The 17,942-nt window shown below is 36.4% G+C and overlaps 2 protein-coding genes across 3 annotated transcripts in view; one reads left to right on the top strand and one right to left on the bottom strand.

Annotated features, from left to right (window-relative positions):
• LOC114724716 (sacsin) overlaps positions 1-7,918 on the top strand; it is a 33,073-nt gene extending 25,155 nt beyond the window's left edge. The window contains exons 9-15 of the mRNA XM_028911137.1: positions 20-291; positions 1,183-4,165; positions 4,235-4,364; positions 4,718-5,241; positions 5,380-6,288; positions 6,684-6,860; positions 7,600-7,918. Of these exons, the coding sequence (XP_028766970.1) occupies positions 20-291; positions 1,183-4,165; positions 4,235-4,364; positions 4,718-5,241; positions 5,380-6,288; positions 6,684-6,860; positions 7,600-7,797 (5,193 nt within the window). The 3' untranslated portion in view covers positions 7,798-7,918. The remainder of the gene's footprint in view (positions 1-19; positions 292-1,182; positions 4,166-4,234; positions 4,365-4,717; positions 5,242-5,379; positions 6,289-6,683; positions 6,861-7,599) is intronic.
• Positions 7,919-8,000: 82 nt separating this feature from the next.
• On the bottom strand, positions 8,001-13,771 carry LOC114724722 (enoyl-[acyl-carrier-protein] reductase [NADH], chloroplastic-like). Of its 2 annotated transcripts, none has more exons than XM_028911156.1 (13): positions 13,487-13,771; positions 11,580-11,774; positions 11,046-11,155; positions 10,872-10,927; positions 10,708-10,792; positions 10,542-10,589; positions 9,710-9,784; positions 9,516-9,627; positions 9,380-9,431; positions 9,234-9,285; positions 9,078-9,135; positions 8,547-8,645; positions 8,001-8,455 (listed from the first exon to the last, which is right to left on the bottom strand). In XM_028911156.1, exons 1-13 carry the CDS (start codon positions 13,764-13,766, stop codon positions 8,301-8,303), a joined length of 1,377 nt encoding a protein of 458 aa, XP_028766989.1. In that variant the 5' UTR covers positions 13,767-13,771; the 3' UTR covers positions 8,001-8,300. The 2 variants fall into 2 exon arrangements, with proteins under 2 accessions (XP_028766989.1, XP_028766990.1); XM_028911157.1 differs by having other exon boundaries at positions 8,301-8,455; positions 11,580-11,893; positions 13,487-13,614.
• Positions 13,772-17,942: the final 4,171 nt, after the last annotated feature.

The following is a 17,942-nucleotide window of genomic DNA, read 5'->3' as shown; positions in this document are numbered from 1 at the left end:
AAAATTTTCATGCTCTCAGGTATCAATACTGACATGGGAAGATGGAAGTTCACGTCCATGCCAGAATTATTCAGTTTGCATTGACTCATCATCTGCTCTTATGAGAAATCCTTTTTCTGAAAATAAATGGAGGAAGTTCCAAATATCACGATTATTTAGCAGCTCTAATGCTGCTATTAAGATGCATATAATAGATGTGACTTCATATTCTGAAGGAGTTACAACCATCGATCGGTGGCTTCTTGTACTCTGCCTGGGTTCTGGACAAACAAGAAATATGGCTCTTGATAGGTATTATTCTATGCAAAGTATGTAGTGGACATTATCTTGTTCATGTCTTATAATGACTTGCTCCATAATTTTTGATTTAGGAAGAAAAAACTTAAAAACTCGATTCTTTGTATCTTTGCTATTAGATTCTCCAATGAAAATAAGCCATGTGCGTCATTTTTTCAATAACATCATTGTCTGCTAATAATGTGACAAGTTATGGTCACTTGTTCGTAAAAAGGAACCAGTTTTTTACAAAAAAGGATTTAAATTCTCCTTTGCCAAAATAAAAAATGTTATGCTATTACATTGACTATCACGATTGCCAAACAAATTAAGCTTCGCTGAGGTCATTTTGACTAGTTCCATAGGCTAAGGACGGAAGAAGAAAACAAGGGGAAGAAATTTCACAGATGCATGATGCTTTCTACACTTTGGTAATTATTCAAGTTCACAGGAGTGCCACAATTTTCAAAGGCAGATGCCATCTCATTCACATCAATTCATCTAAGCTTTTACCTAGTGCCTGGAACAAGGCGGCTTGTTGACGGAAAGGGAAACTCTGGTTTCAACTTTTTGGTCTTGTTTTCTTTTTCATTATACCTGTCTATGGGATACTTTGTCTGCCTTCTTGTAATGTTCTTTCTCGTGTAATGAATTATTTGATCTGATGTGGTTTGTTTGATAACATCCTAGGAAGTATGGATGCTGACGGAGACATGGGACATGACTCCCATTTAATACGGAGTGCCGTGCAGGGCATGTCATGTCTGATATGAATGTTTGATAAATGTCTGAGACAACAAATTTCGTTTTTTTTTTTTTTTAAACTTCAGTGCCTCATAAATTACACTAATTTTTTTTTCGGCCAAATTATACTTATCATTTAAGCATCCACTTTTTTCTTCTCAGGCGATATCTTGCCTATAACTTGACTCCTGTTGCTGGAATTGCTGCACTTATATCAAGAAATGGCCATCACTCCAATCCTTTCTCCTTGAGCTCCATTATGTCTCCTCTTCCTTTGTCTGGTTGTATAAACATGCCTGTTACGGTCCTAGGGTGTTTCCTTGTATGTCACAACAGAGGTCGTTTCCTCTTTAAGTATCAAGACAGGGAAACATTAGCTGATGTACATGTCGATGCTGGAAATCAGTTGGTTGAATCTTGGAACAGAGAGCTGATGTCCTGTGTTTGTGACTCCTACGTTGAGATGGTTTTAGAAATGCAGAAGTTAAGAAAAGATGTTCCGAGTTCTTTTATTGACTCCAGTGCCTATCCTGCAATCAATCTCTCTATGAAGGCTTATGGAGATCAGATCTATTCCTTCTGGCCATGTTCTAAGGCTGGTGTTCTGAGTGATCAACCTAGTGATTGCAGCACGACTCCTGCAAGTTCAGCAGCCATTCTCAAAGCAGATTGGGAATGCCTTAAAGAACGGGTGATGCATCCGTTTTATTCCCGTATTGTTGACCTTCCAGTATGGCAACTATATTCAGGAAATTTAGTCAAGGCTGAAGAAGGTATGTTCCTTTCACAACCTGGGAATGGGATGATTGGTAGTATACTTCCGGCTACAGTTTGTAGCTTTGTAAAAGAGCATTATCCTGTATTTTCAGTACCATGGGAATTGGTAAGTGAAATCCGAGCTGTGGGTTTTCCTGTTCGTGAAATTAGACCTAAAATGGTTCGTGATCTCCTAAAAATTACTTCAACATCAATTGTGTTACGGTCAGTTGACATGTATATAGATGTTCTTGAATACTGCTTGTCAGATTCTCTGCAAACCGATGATGTCACAATCGGTTCCAGACAAACTGATGTCAGAAGCAGTTCTCATCCAGAGTCTAATATGCCTAACTCCTTTAGCTCTGCCACCCAAGGTGCAGCCAGCTCAGGAGATGCACTTGAAATGATGACAAGTTTAGGGAAGGCTTTATTTGATTTTGGGCGGGGTGTTGTTGAAGATATTGGTAGAGCAGGAGGACCCCTGGTTCACAAGAACGCTGTGACAGGAGACGGTCAAAATAGGGACCAGAAAATTATATCCATTGTTACAGAGCTCAAAGGTTTACCATGTCCAACTGCTACTAACCATCTGATAAAATTGGGCTTTACTGAACTTTGGGTTGGGAATAAGGAGCAGCAATCATTGATGGTTCCCTTGGGAGCAAAGTTTATGCATCCTAAACTATTAGACAAACCAATATTCGGCGAACTTTTCTCTAATCTCACTATCCAGGCACTTCTGAAGTTACAGAATTTCTCTCTTCACCTTCTGGCCCATCATATGAAGCTAATTTTCCACAAAGATTGGGTGAATCATGTAACAGGATCAAATATGGTTCCATGGCTTTCATGGAAGAAACTACCATGTTCTGTGGATCAAGGCGGTCCTTCCCCTGAATGGATTAGAACATTCTGGAAAACTTTAAGTGGTTCACAAGAAGATTTATCTCTTTTTTCAAGTTGGCCCTTAATTCCTGCCTTTCTCGGTAGGCCAGTTTTATGCCGGGTAAGGGAGCGACAACTGGTCTTCATTCCACCCTTGGAACATCCACCATTGACAAGTGGTGTTTTAGAAAGAGAAGCAGCCGTCAGTTATCTGGGTGAAGCATCTGATGGTAATACTGTTGAAGCTCAGTTAATTGAATCCTACACTTCTGCTTTTGAAAGATCCAAAACTAGGTATCCTTGGTTATTTCCTTGGTTAAACCAGTGTAATATACCCATATTTGACGTAGCATTCATGGACTGTGCTGCTTCATGCAATTGTTTTCCTATGCCTGGTCAATCACTTGGCCAAGTTATTGCATCCAAACTCGTGGCAGTTAAGCAAGCTGGATATCTCTCTGAACCTACTAATCTTTCCACTTCATGTTGTGATGATCTTTTTTCCCTTTTTTCTAGTGAGTTCTCAAATGGTTCCAGCTTTACTCGAGAAGAAATTGAGGTTTTACGTTCTCTGCCTATATATAAAACAGTTGTTGGATCTTATACTAAGTTGCAGGGTCAAGATCAATGTATAATCCCTTCACATTCGTTTCTTAAACCATATGATGAGCATTGTCTTGCTTATGCCACAGATTCAATTGAAAGTTCATTTCTTCTAGCCCTTGGGGTGCTGGAGTTGCATGACAAACAGATCTTAGTACGCTTTGGCTTGCCTGGCTTTGACAGGAAACCTCAAAATGAGCAGGAGAGCATATTGTTACATCTTTATACGAATTGGCATGATCTTCAAGCCAATCAGTCAGTTGTTGAAACTTTAATGGAAACTAAATTTGTGCAAAATTCAGATGAATTTTCAACAGATCTCCTAAAACCCAAAGACCTTTTTGATCCTGGTGATGCTCTGTTGATCTCTATTTTCTCTGGTGAGAGAACGAAATTTCCAGGAGAAAGGTTTAGTACAGATGGGTGGCTTCGAATATTAAGGAAACTTGGCCTTCGAACTGCTATTGAAGTAGATGTAATACTTGATTGTGCTAGAAGAGTTGAGTTTCTTGGAAATGAGTGCTTGAAATCAAGTGATATGGATGATTTTGAATCAGACTCGAGCAATACAAATAAGGAAGTTTCAAGGGAAGTCTGGATGCTGGCAGGATCTGTTATTGAATTTATTTCCTCAAACTTTGCTCGCTATTTTAGCAACAACTTCTGTGACATTCTTGGCAGGATTGCATGTGTACCTGCTGAGCTGGGGTTTCCAAGTGTCCATTGCAAGAGGGTACTTGCTTCATATAGTGAAGCTATTTTGTCTAAAGATTGGCCTCTTGCTTGGAGTTGTGCTCCCATTCTTTCTAGACCACAGATTGTTCTTCCAGAGTATTCTTGGGGAGCTCTCCATTTAAGGAGTCCTCCGCCCTTTTCCATGGTTTTAAAGCACCTGAAGGTAAAAAATGACACTTCTATTTTAATTATTTAACTGCATTATTTATCTAAATATTTGTCATTGCCCCAGGAAATTGGGAAAAATGGAGGTGAAGATACCCTAGCTCACTGGCCCATTGCATCAGGAATGAACATTGAGCAATGTACTTGTCAGATCTTGAAATATCTAGAGAAACTTTGGGGTTCCCTTTCTTCCTCAGGTGACTCCCTTGGCTTCCTTCTGTCATGGACTTCTCATTTTGATTAAGTGTCCTTGGGCTTTTATCTGGTGGGCCAGGGTGGGTGAAAAAAGCATTATTGGTTTTACACAAAGTCTGACGCAGATTGGTTTCCATTTGCTACGTATTGCTGCTATGCTCTTGGTGCTTAACATGTTTAATGCTGAGCTACTGAGATCCCCAATATTTGTTTCTTTAAATATTTTTATCACTGCAAATTTTATAAACCAATCTTCAGAAAAACTTGCAGAATCAAATTGATGCTTCAACATGAACGGTGTTAATGTTATAGTGACCTAACTTGATTGTCAAAGTTCTAATACTTTTTTCCGCAGATCTATTGGAGCTACAGAAAGTGGCATTTCTGCCTGTTGCAAATGGAACACGCCTGGTGACTGCTAGTGCTCTTTTTGTGCGTTTGATTATCAATTTATCTCCATTTGCTTTTGAGCTCCCTACAGTATATCTACCATTTGTGAAGATTTTAAAAGATTTGGGTCTTCAGGAGACACTGACCCTTTCTTCTGCAATGGATCTTCTCCTAAATCTTCAGAAAGCTTGTGGATATCAGCATTTAAATCCAAATGAGCTACGGGCTGTGATGGAAATTTTGAATTTTATATGTGATCAGATTATTGAGGGAAACACACTCGATAGGTCTAACTGGAAATCTGAAGCCATAGTTCCTGATGATGGCTGCAGGCTTGTTCATTCAACATCATGTGTCTATATTGATTCCTGTGGTTCTCGATACATCAAATGTATTGATATTTCCAAGATAAGATTTGTCCACCCAGACCTCTCTGAGCAAGTATGTAGTGTGCTGGGCATTAAAAAGTTGTCCGAAGTTGTTCTAGAGGTAGCATGATTTCAAATATTGATTTGCTTTTCAAGTTAATTCGCTATCATGCTTTCTTAATTTTATTAAATTTTATTTGTTGCCAAGTTTGTTAACAGAGTTGTTACTTACCGGAAAAGTTTCTGCTTGGGCTTTTAGGAACTTGATGAGAATGAGCAGTTGCAGACTTTAGATTCTGTGGGGTGCGTTTCACTAGTGACTATCAAACAGAAATTATCAAGCACTTCGCTTCAGGTTGCTGTATGGACCATTGTTAACAGCATGGGCTGTTACATTCCTGCGGTTAACAACTTAGCTTTGGATACAATACAATCCTTACTCAAATCAACTGCAGAAAATCTGCAATTTGTTGCAAATCTTAAAACGAGGTTTTTGCTCTTGCCCAAGTTAGTTGATATTACTCGTGTTGGTAAAGACTTTATCATACCAGACTGGAAGGGTGAATCTGTACATCAGACTCTTTATTTTGTGAAAAAATCAAAAACCCGTATTCTAATTGCAGAACCACCAGCTTATGTATCGATTTTTGATCTCATTGCCATTGTTGTCAGCCAGGTTTTAGGCTCTCCTACTGTATTGCCTATTGGACCTTTATTTGTTTGTCCTGAAGGATCTGAGATTTCAGTTGTTAATGCTTTAAACCTGTGCTTTGACAAGAAAGAAGTTGAATCCGGAAGGGGAAGCAGTAATTTGGTGGGAAAAGAAATATTGCCTCAAGATGCTCGTCTTATTCAGTTCCATCCGTTGAGGCCTTTTTATTCAGGTGAAATAGTGGCTTGGCGTTCTCAAAATGGAGAGAAGCTAAAATATGGCAAAGTTCCTGAGGATGTCAGACCATCAGCAGGCCAAGCTTTATACAGATTTAAGATTGAAATTGCTCCAGGCGTTACCCAAGTTCTACTTTCTTCTCAAGTTTTTTCATTTAAAAGTATAGCAGCAAGCAGTCCTCTGTCAGAAACCTTGGTAGGTGATAGCCTTGTAGTAAGCAGTAACAGGCCTCATGTTGAGGTTTCAGAGAGTGCGCAAAGGGGCAGAAGCATCTCTCAGGTTCAGCTCTATGGGCTTGCTGCTTATTATTGTTTTTTTCTTATGGATTGCCTACTTCTGCAACCCATTTTTCATGTATGTTGTGTGGAAGACTTCTCCAGAGGCTTGATTGGGATTTCTCTGATCAATATACTGGAAGTAGTTTCTTTTTTATTTGTTTAGGTATATGTAAACGTAAAGTATTTAAAATATAAAACTGGAGGAAAAAAAGAGAGAAACAAATAAGCCAGATCAAGCTTTTCAACTTCTTGAATTGTATGGAATCCTCTCTTTGGAAATCTAGAATTTTGTCAAGAACTAACTGTTTCATAATTCATATCCTATTTGTATTTGATGTGTTGTGACATCTTCTGTCTTGCTTGCGTGTCTTGATATGCTTTAACTGAATACTGCAGCCAACGAGAGAAGTCCAGCATGGCAAAGTTTCAGCCGTAGAACTGGTGCAGGCGGTTAATGAGATACTCTCTGCTGCTGGAATGAATATTGATGTGGAGAAGCAGGCTTTACTTCAGAGAACAATAGCTTTGCAAGAAAATCTCAGAGAATCTCAAGCAGCACTCCTATTGGAGCAGGTTGGTCTTTTGTAATTTGTAATATTATGTTTGTTTTTGAGTGAATTGACCCTTTGTTTTTTTGGGAAAAAAAAGTTTAAAGAATTCTATTCCTCTAATAAAAAATTATATAAAAAGGGGCATGCCCCTACGCAAAAAAATGATCTGCGACATATAACAGATCGATCTAAAAGATGTCGAATCTTCTACCAGACATCTCTGCAAACCTAGTCCTCTCGACTAGTGCTAAAAAGTGTTTCCATTAAACTTTCATATCAATTACAATTCTGTGGAATGAATTGACCATTTAAAATGGACACATACGGCGAAACTTCAGCAGTCAAAAGGTTTATCATATCACAGGCTGTCTTAATTATTGCCTGTCCCTATGCTTTTGGGAATGAATGGTTTAACTTGTTCGCTTTTTCTGTTTACAGTTAGGGGATTTGGAATGAAGTTAATGAAAGTTAGTTGCAGTTGTTTGGTCCGTTTGTGGTATCACGTATTTGTTGAATATTTGGACTGAAATAATCTACCCAAGTTTGGGAGGATTCAGAGGGAACTTGTTAGTACTTGGGAGAACTCGTCAATGGTTTCCTTTTTGGTGTAATTTTTTAATGGAATAAATGCTTTCATTACATGCATGTCATGTCTTCACTCGTGTGAAAATAAAGTGATACCTGGCTCAATTGTTTTCTTCTAAAGTGTAAAACCGCATTTCATTTCTGAGATGACATGTTATATTATGATAATTGTACAGGAAAGGGTTGAAGCGGCGACAAAAGAGGCTGATACAGCAAAGGCAGCATGGCTGTGTCGGGTTTGTCTGACTGCTGAAGTTAATATCACAATAGTGCCTTGCGGTCATGTGCTTTGTCATAGATGCTGTTCTGCAGTATCAAAGTGTCCATTTTGTAGGCTCCAGGTTACTAAAACCATTCGAATTTTCCGACCATAGCATCTTTGCTGCTTAGCTCCTGTCTCCCGTGGGTTTATTTGTTTCTGTCATGTAAATGATTCGACGGAAACAAACCTGCAATGTATAGACTATAATGGGAATAAAATTTATTTGGAATACATTTTTATTTATATATTTTTTTAAAGATTTAATAAATTTATGACGAACTACGGCATGACAGTTTTGGGCTGGCAAAGATCGTATTACAGCAGCTAACTTTATTCGATGAAAACAAATATACAGATTCAGGCATTCAGCCAACACAAATTGCACTAACAGATGGAATCAATGTATAGATTATGATGGTCATAATTGCGGGACTTGCGCAGCTGAGCAACACAATACAGGTGGGGGAGAAATCTTATGGGAGAAAAATAACAAAGGAGCCTAAAAAAGAGCAAATACTCATTTTTGTTTTTGGGGGGCGGTGCTAACGACATCTGGGGGTGGGGAAAATAGAAAGGGGGAGCTAGTATCAACTCCTGGATTCCTAGTTGAGGGATTTAGTGTTGGTCCTTGGGAATATCCAAGTCTTTGAAAATTGGACTGTCAACTCCAACGCCCATCGCATTGAGGCCATTGTCCACATATATAACAGCACCAGTGATGGCAGATGCCAAAGGGGATGCTAGAAAGGCAGCTGTGTTGCCCACCTCGTCTGTCATATGAAATTTTAACTCAGTCGTGACAGGAAAAAGACATTGTACAATGCGATGAGGAAGAGTATTGAAGGGAAATGAAAATATTACCTGCTGATAGTTCTTTCTGTAGGGGTGCATTCGCTATTGAGTAATCAATCATCATGTCAATGAATCCAATTGCTTTTGCAGCACGACTTCTCAAAGGACCTAAATGTAGTTCTACATCAGCAGGGGAGCGACATATACAATAGTATGAATGGAAATAAACTTCATGAGGGCTTAATTCATGCTTTTCTGTAAGGATTCAGTTTCATATAACACTCGATATGTATTCATTGAAGCAAAAAATACAGTTGTGACAAATGTTGCCAGTAAGTTAGGCGCCTGTATCTTAATGCAAATCAAGTCCAAACATATATGGGAGATTGTGAGCATATAATAGAATCTGGCAAGTCCATGCAATATAAAATCAAATTCTTTAACATAGGCCCTTTCATGAAATAGCTCATGTAGAAAGCAAGACGCCCGCTGCTATTTAATCTTTGACTCACTTGAGGCTGACAAATTATAGCAATCTTAAGACCCATTAGATATAGAAAAGGAAAAACTATATCACGCTAAAAATATTGTCCCAAGTACCAGCAGATATCGTATTGACTCTGATTTTGTGCTTTCTGCCCGCCTCAAAAGCAAGCACCTGAAAGAACATACAATTATATAAAAGTTCAAACATCCAGAGGCAAGGAAAAAACAAACAAACAAACAAAAAATACCAAAAATAGATTACACACTTACTCGTGTATCACTTTCCAATGCAGCTTTTGCAGAACTCATACCCCCACCATATCTGCATATTACTATTAATTAGTTCAAGAACGATAGAGTCACACCAAAATCAGGACAATAATAATTACAGACTCTTCAAGGCATAATTAACACACCCAGGAATAATCCTCTCTGAAGCAATGTATGTAAGAGAGATTGAAGATCCACCTACAACCAAAACAGAAAGGTAAGAAAATGATATACCAAAGCAAGAAGCAATATAATGGCAGCCATGTTAAATAAGATACATGCCTGGGCTAATAATGGGAAGGAAATGCTTGAGTAAAGAGACATAAGAGTAGCTAGATGCAGATAATGCAGCAAGATATCCTTTTCGAGATGTCTCCAGTAATGGTTTGCTCACCTATAACAAAATTGAGTATTGACTGCTTGTTAAACGCAGAGATAAAAAGCATAAAGAAACTTTGTTAGAGCATCTACCGTACCTCAGGTCCATTGGCAAGTGAGTGCACGAGGACATCTATACTGCCAAAGTCTTTTTTAACAGATTCAGCCACTTCCTGCAAATAAGAATGACGCGCATGACACATAACAAAACCTTGCAATTCAGTCATGCAGGAAATTAAGACAGTACATAAATCACTAATTGGCTGAATGCTTTACTAAAGATAAAGTTCCCTGCTCTGAGAAATATAGAACAAGAGTTCATTTCACTCAAGTACGAAAAATTAAATGTATACAGCAAAATATTTTAAAAAAAAAGTAATATGATGAATTAATTCATATAATTAAATTTGAAAAAATAACTTGAAAATGAAGTTAGAAAGAAAGGCTTGATGCTTGACCACACAAAAAAGTAAAGGAGAAAGAAAGCATAGTAGATGACAAAAAATTCACAATTTATTGGGCAGAGTAGCTGAAACGATACATTAGAGTGACTGAAAAATTGTGAAACTTTTATATTATCTCAAAAGATGCAATTCAATTATTCAAGCCCAGCACAGCATATTTTCGCAATGACATCCATTTCCCAAAAGAAAGTCACCTATGATGTAAGCATGGAAAAGATGAAAGATAAAAATAAAATGTGAGAGAAAAATGTCACTTTAGCAAGTTAGGGCTTCCCTTCACTGCAATTTCAAGATGTTCAACTATGTAAGGTGAGTTAAAGGCCGTGCAAACATCTTGAAAATCATTTTGCGGGGCAAAATTACAATGCTCATCCTCATACTTATAGTAAGTTGTACTTTTGAATAATTAAGGCCAGAGATCAAGTTGGCAGTCAAAATATTATCTTGACAATGCAAAGGTGTATACCTGAACAGTCCAATTAGAGGATCCAGCATAACGCTTGTTTGATTTTATCTGCACAAGTGTTCAAAAACAGACAAAGCATCAGAATATTCAATTTTTTTTATAAAATAACACCGTATAAAAGTTTGCGTCTGGAAGTTTGAAAAAGAACTATGTATTTCTCCCTCACGTCTTCTGGTACATCCGCAGGGTTGTCAAAAACTGCATCTAAGGGATAAACTTTAGTGATCTCCATCATCGAACCACCGGGTAATCTGAAAAACTGAGTATGAGCAAAGTACACCGACTTCAGATAACCAACCATTAACTCAACAACAGCAGTTGGCATCATACAAGCGTGAGTCGTCAAATTTTCCACGTCGCAAGCTAGACTCAAAAATGTTCAAAGCCTATAGAACATTTTATGGTCAGTAATTACATCATTAAACAAGGACTGGAAAACAGAAAAAAATGTCCCAAAAAAAAAAAAAAAAGAAACAAAGCCTTCATATTTGCATATGGACTTACAGGTACCCACGTGCCTACAAGAATTTCAGCTCCAGCAGCAGCAAGGGATTTTGCAATCGCCCAACCATATCCATTGTCATCAGCCACGCCAGCAATAAAAGCCCTTTTACCTATAATTATAACTACTTTCAGTGGAAAATTACTTATATCATCTAAATGGGAAAAAAAAATGGGGTTCCTAGTTAAGTTGTGTGAAAGAAAAACTATGACAAAAAGACCAAGAGCCATTTACAGGCAATAAATATGACAGAAAACAAAGCAACGTATACCACACCATCCTTAGGGGCAAAGAGCATCTTTCAATAACTTCTACATCAGCATTCAGCAAGAACAATTTGTTACATCGATGAGAGGTTACTGCTTTTGTTCTGAGCAACTTGCAGACCAATGTTCAACATTCTTAGGAATACATGAAATAGATAATAGAGGAAAGGGCAGTTCATGCTGTCACAATATAAATTTAGACTTCAAGGAGACATGTATGCAGAAACAAAATACTTAACAGAAGGATTTTTCAGCAAAAAGAAGAATAACCTTTTAAATCAATTGGCAGTCCTGACACTGGCTTGTTTTCACTAGACTCAGCCATTGCCCTTGTACATGTTTTGTCAAATCTTATGGAAGATGATGTAAAGCTTCGCCGGAAAGGATGCAATGATGCGATATGACATGCGCTTGCCAGTTTATTCCATGATCCCACCTTGGACTTGCCACCAAGAACCACAGCGCCTGCATCCGCAAATCTTTGTGATGAACAAAAACAGGCTGTAGGTATTGCCAATTGCAAGCCAGAAAATGCTGTCGCCACCATCTTCAGGGAATGTAGTATGGCAGAAGAAAAACTAAAGCTACATTTAAAAAATGATAACTAGTATCAATAATTGTCAATTACACCTCTTTGAATTGAATACTGAGACACTATACAGAGAATACAATAACAGGAAATACCAGTTTTACATACATTTTAGGAGCTTGGACAGTTAAGGACGCTCAAGGGTAATTCTATTGAATTAAATTAGCTGTATAAGCAGTTCTTAACGAACTTATGACTAAATAAATTCTAAATTTACTGCTGTGCCGTGATTTATACTGCCTTGTGGAAGCCATAAAGGGAAAATGTACAGGAAAAAAGGAACGCGTCATCTATACAGATCATTCCTCAAGTATCAAAGTTTAAATACCTAGGATCCATTGTACATAAGGATGGTGAAATTGATGGAGACATTTCTTATAGAATACAAGCTGGCTGGTTAAAGTAGAGGAAGGCTACCGGAGTTATTTATGATAAGAAAGTACCTAAGAAGCTTAAGGGAAAATTTTGTCAGACAGTTATAAGACCAGCTATGTTGTATGATAGTGAATGTTGGGAGATAAAGAAAAAACAAAAGCACAAAATTGGGGTAGCAGAAATGAGGATGTTGAGATAGATGTGTGGTCATATGAGAAAAAATAAGATTCAAAATGAAAATATCAGAACAAGAGTCAGTGTAGCACCAATCCAAGAGAAAAAGATTAAACATCGCTTAAGATAGTTTTGACATATGCAGAGAAGGCCATTAGAGTCCCCGATGAAGAGGGTCGATCAGACAATATGGAGTCCCATAAAAAGGAGCAGAGGAAGACTGAGAAGAACGCTCAATGAGGTCATTGAATAAGACCTCCTGGTCAATAACATATCTAAGGACTGGGTTGTTGACAGAGCATGATAGCGTCGTGTGATTCACGTAGCCGACCCCACCTAGTGGGATAAGACTTGTTGTTGTTGCTGCTGCTATCATCTATACAGATCCTTAGTTATGATTACGTTTTACTTTCGTGAGGAAAATGATTAAACAAATCTAAAAAATTTGTGGCATCTGGACAGAAGAATCAATCGTCATGAAACACTGCAATTCAGTAGCTTCCAGCGAATAATTAAAATCTGAGCAAGTACCCAAGGATTCACGACAATCAACAAACCCGCAATGATCAGTTCACAAGACGTCCGCAATTAATTGCACTCATCTGGTTAAAGTTGTCAAATTTACTCCGTAGATCTGCTTATACTCAATCACAAGCGCAACGCTACATTGCAATCAAGCAGCAGCCTCACATTATTTACACAGCACTAAAAGTTAAGAAGAAACAAGAAAAAAGAACCCGTAAGGGTGATTATTCAAGCCCATAATTACTTTGGGCACCTTTCTGCCAAATCATTGGGCACTGCAAATCTTCAGCAGACAGACTTGTAACAAGGACTTGGTCCAGTACGCAAATGTACCGAATATCCATCAAAGTACAGAAAGAAAGTTCGCATGCCATCGATCGAGAAAAGGCAATAAAAGGCTCGTGCATACTTAAAAATGTTCATTCCTTACTAAAACCCAGAACAAAGTTTACAAGGGAATCCAGAAATTCGACAACCAGAAGACATAACGCTGCCAGTGAAGGTTGGTTGTTACCTTTTGGTAACGATAAACGCCAATGTGGAAGGAAAAGTGAGGGTTGGGCCTTGGGTGTAGAGAGTAATGGATTATCCAAGTTGGCTATCGTCGTTCTTATCAGGAATTTGTTGAACAGAGGAAGATCCCAAGAATGAGAGGTTTTGATGGAGAACGACCAGAGAGTGAAGGTTGTGGGATCGATAAGTGAAGCAGCGGCCGGCTGGACTAGAGCAACAATAGTTGGGATGCTTTGCAAGTGCCGAAATGCAGGGAAGGCGCATTTCAACGGCACGTGCATTGCCCGTTGAATCTTGAGAAAATTGCATTGACGTCTTCGGAAAAAGAAAAAAATACAGCAAAAGAGTTTCTAAAAACCTTCTAATTAATCACAAGTCCCGAAGAGATGTAGTGCAATTTAATAAAATGTGGGTAGACTTCTTTGCCCTTTGTAATATAGACAGAAAAAACACTGGAAAAAAAAAGGGAGAACTGTGCATCTTGGAACCTTGTGCATGAGAAAGAAGCAAAAAGTCATTGATGGAGCATTTTCTCCATCCGTGTTAGTGAAGTTCAAGCACCTTTTTTTTTTTTATTGTCTCAGTCGAGTTTTAGGTTCAAAAGTTTCTTTTCTCTCCTCTCTTAGAACATCTTGGTTAATAAATTAGGTTTGGGTATGAGTATGTTAAAAATCATTCTGCCATTTACATTTCATCTTTATCTTCTTGACCAATTTTGAGGTTTGAAAGTTTCTTTCATCTCCTCTCTTAAAACATTTTGATGGACAAATTAGGTTTGGGCATAGGTATGTTGAAAATTAGTTTGCTCTTTAGTTGTTGCAAAGCTTTTGTTTTTGGTCCGATATGAACCAGTTAAGCAAATCAGCGTTTGTATTTTTCGTTTGGTATGTATTAGCAATTTAAGTTGGGATTTCACTATAGGTGGGTACGATGATGATGGATACTATGTTTTTGAATATATTGTGGGTGGGTTGATAATGGGTTACTCTGTTTGAGCATGGGTTAGTGAGAATAAATGAAAAAAACGAGGCCATGATAGTTGTCAATATTGCTGATTCACTTGTTAATAACGGCTATATGATGCAAGTTTACATTAAAGAAGGCAAGCACGTCCGGAAAGTATCTATTTTGTTTTTTTTCCCATATATAGGGTAAATTTATAAATGATGGAGAATATGATTTGTAATATATTGGGGGTAGTGTAAAAACAATAAGTATAAAAAAAGAAACAAGTTATGAAGAATCGAAGAAAATTATATCATTATCATTTCTTAAAAAAAAGTAATTCTTTTGATTTGAAATTCTTTGTTATGTTTCATAAGAATACATTTATGGAGTTAATAGATGATGGAGGGGTGGAGCATTTAATAAAGTTTAATGGAGAAAATAGTCATATATATATAGAAGAGAATGAAAATAGTGGCCATATAGAAGCAGTAAGGGATGAGCAATGAAGGAGTAAGATGTGTAGGTTTAGTCTGAACCGTTTTTTGCTATGTAAGTTGTTACTGATGCACTGCTAAGTTGTTATTATATACACTCTAATTTGTCATTTACCATAAGATTAATCAATATTTTAGAGGTATGAATGGATTGTCTATGTCTTTACTTACCTTGTTTAATGAGATTGGAGGGCCACTGTCAATTTCATGTGCTACGAAAGATGCAATGAGGCTGAACATACTGTCAAGACATATAAGAACCCAAATCTCAATTAAGAACATGTTATGGAAGCTTTTTTTCTTTTTTTTGGTAAATGGTTTGAATGGAATTATATATATATATATATATATATATGACAATACACACCAACAATTAGTTTGATATTGGATATTTGCAATCCATATGTTTTTTGGGATGGGTTGTGAAATTAGCAAAATTACACGTATATGAAGCCGTATGTGAATGAAAGTTAGCTATGAAATGGTATGTTCGATTCTGATGTGTAATTAGTTGTAATTATTTACACCTTATATTGTCGATATATGCTTCCCTGCTTGTCAATCGTTGCATTATCACTTGTCAATTTATCTGATGATATCAAGTTAGTTATAATGTCATATGATATAAAGTTAGCTATAATATGATATAAGGTTGGCTACGATGTTATATAAAATCCCTGATAACATGCTTATCATCACTGATATGAAATTATATAATTGCTTGTCATTTATTACACCTTAACTTATCACTGGTTGTTATTAGATTTGTCAATGACTTCACCATCATTTGCCAATGGTTGGAACTGTCTTTTTTTAATAGCATTCAATTAATATAACTTTCAGTAATACACTTTAGTTATAATTAGTTATAATGTGTCATGATATTTATATTTTAAGATATATATATATAATTCAATAACAAATTTGAAATTAAGAATACTTTAGTTGTCAATGTTTCTTGTACTAGTTATTAATATCTATACCCTGATTTATTAGTAATTGCACTATTACTTGTTAAGTTTTCTACTGATATATATTATGTTTTTTTTTAAAATGTAAGGAAATAAATGAAATTCAACGTAATTGGACTGGTTCTTCTACACGTAACATATGAAAAGATTAACATACGAAAAAAGAGAGTATTAAATCATATTATATATAATTTAATATCATTGAATTCATTCCTACTATAAAATGGGTTGTTAACCAGAGGGCTCTATTCATTTCTAACACCCATAATTGTTAATGGTTTTATCTCCTTTTGCTTTGGTTGAAATCTAGTAGCACTGATAGCACTTTATCCCTATGTTTGTCGTTTTTATGAGTAACCAACTATCATAGGCATCCGACCTCAAGCTTTTGTTGTTCATTCTTCGAGTACCATGGCATAGTAAATCCTGCATTATCACGAACAGTGCCATTCTGCTCATGTAGTCATGAGAGGACATGAATGTTACACGAATCACTGTAAACAAAATTTAACATATAAGGATCATGCGAATCTTATTGAAAACCACAATAAACAAATTAATTCAGTACAGCAAATAAACTCACGCATCAGACTAGATATAAACTTTGGCCGATTTCACTTTATTGTCGATTTTACCCTCATTCTCAAATAATTTTGGCTTAATAACACGCAACAAGTTATAGTTAAACAATTACTTTGCAAAAAAAAAAAAAACATAACAAAGAAGACAGGGTAAGACAAAATCAAATGGCAACAATAACACCATGCAATGCAATTGAGATTGGTATAATCCAAAATGTTACATTTTGATATGTATTTAGTTGTCATTATTTGCACTCTCTCTTGTCAATACACCTTTCCTTACTTGTTAATATTGGAACTGTCACTTGTTAATATATCCACTGATATAAGTTTAACAAAAATTTAATTTCAAGTGTGCTTGAACTTTGGAGACCTTTTTTTTTAAAAAAAAAGAGGTGCCGTTGTCTTTAACTCTTCATCACTTGTGTTTTCTTTTATGTTTCTTATTCTCACACTATCCCCAATATACCGCATATTATCTTTTCCATTATTTACAAACTTTTCCCTATATGAAAATAGAAAATAGATGTTTTTAAGACATACTCATTATCTTTAATGTAAATCTATATAATAAGTCAAATAGTTATATTGACAACTATCATGATTTGGATTGAAAACGCATTCTCCTATTTTTGTAGTAAGGATTTCTATTCATACGAATTTTCATCTTTTTCATCCACTCCCACTAAATCATGATCAAATAGAGCAAACCCACAATCAATCTACTCATAATATGCCCAAAAACAAAGCATCCATCATTACCCTACCAACCCATGATGAAACCCCAAATTAAATTACCAACATATACCGAACCAAAACCATAAGCCCTGCAATTGGTTACCTTATTCATAATAGACCAAAAACAAAAGCTTAGCAATAGCTAAAGGGAGAAACAATTTTCTACATACGCTACACAAAAACCCAATATGCTAACCAAAATATTTTAGGAGAAAACAGGAAAGAAAGTTTTGAACCTCAAAATCAACTAAGAGGATAAAGCGAAAGGTGCCTTGACTTTAATAGTGGTGATAGGGAAGGTGCTCCACCACTTTGCTTCTTTTGTTGTCAAGCTTTTCTTTCTCATACAGGAGCTTTATGAAAAAGATGAAGGAAATTAATTATGCCTTTGTTTTTTGCCTCTTCATTAGGAAGGGCAATAGTGTCTACTCATATTCTCATTAATGCAATCAAGTCCCTTTGGGACTTTCATGCAATTATCAAGTTTAAAGAGACTTTTTTTACAATATTTTATCTTTTGTAAGACCTCAATGTCATTTTCTCTTGAATCTTTCATACTCGTTAACTATTTTTTTCCCCCTTTCGGGAAAGATCACAAAATTTAAAATCATGCATGTAGTACTAAAGCTATTAAATACTTATTTAATGTAATAATTAGGTAACTAATTTAAAAATATTTAAAAAGACTTAAATTAGTTATTTTAAAAAATGGGTAAATTTAAACT

The sequence above is a fragment of the Neltuma alba genome, unplaced genomic scaffold (genome assembly GCF_004799145.2).
Source record: "Neltuma alba isolate B1F8T4 unplaced genomic scaffold, ASM479914v2 tig00012197_pilon, whole genome shotgun sequence".
NCBI classification, from domain to species: Eukaryota; Viridiplantae; Streptophyta; class Magnoliopsida; order Fabales; family Fabaceae; genus Neltuma; species Neltuma alba.
The sequence above is the reverse complement of the archived record's forward strand: the minus strand, read 5'-3'. Positions and strand labels throughout refer to the sequence as shown.

What these genes read in the sequence shown, in the direction of transcription:
- LOC114724722 (XM_028911156.1), bottom strand. Translation starts at nt 13,766, where the DNA reads ATGCACGTGCCGTTGAAATGCGCCTTCCCTGCATTTCGGCACTTGCAA. An exon ending in CTGCGGATGTACCAGAAGAC is followed by an intron (nt 10,590 to 10,707) that starts GTGAGGGAGAAA and finishes ACACTTGTGCAG; the next exon opens with ATAAAATCAAACAAGCGTTA. An exon ending in AGTCAATACGATATCTGCTG is followed by an intron (nt 8,646 to 9,077) that starts GTACTTGGGACA and finishes AACTACATTTAG; the next exon opens with GTCCTTTGAGAAGTCGTGCT.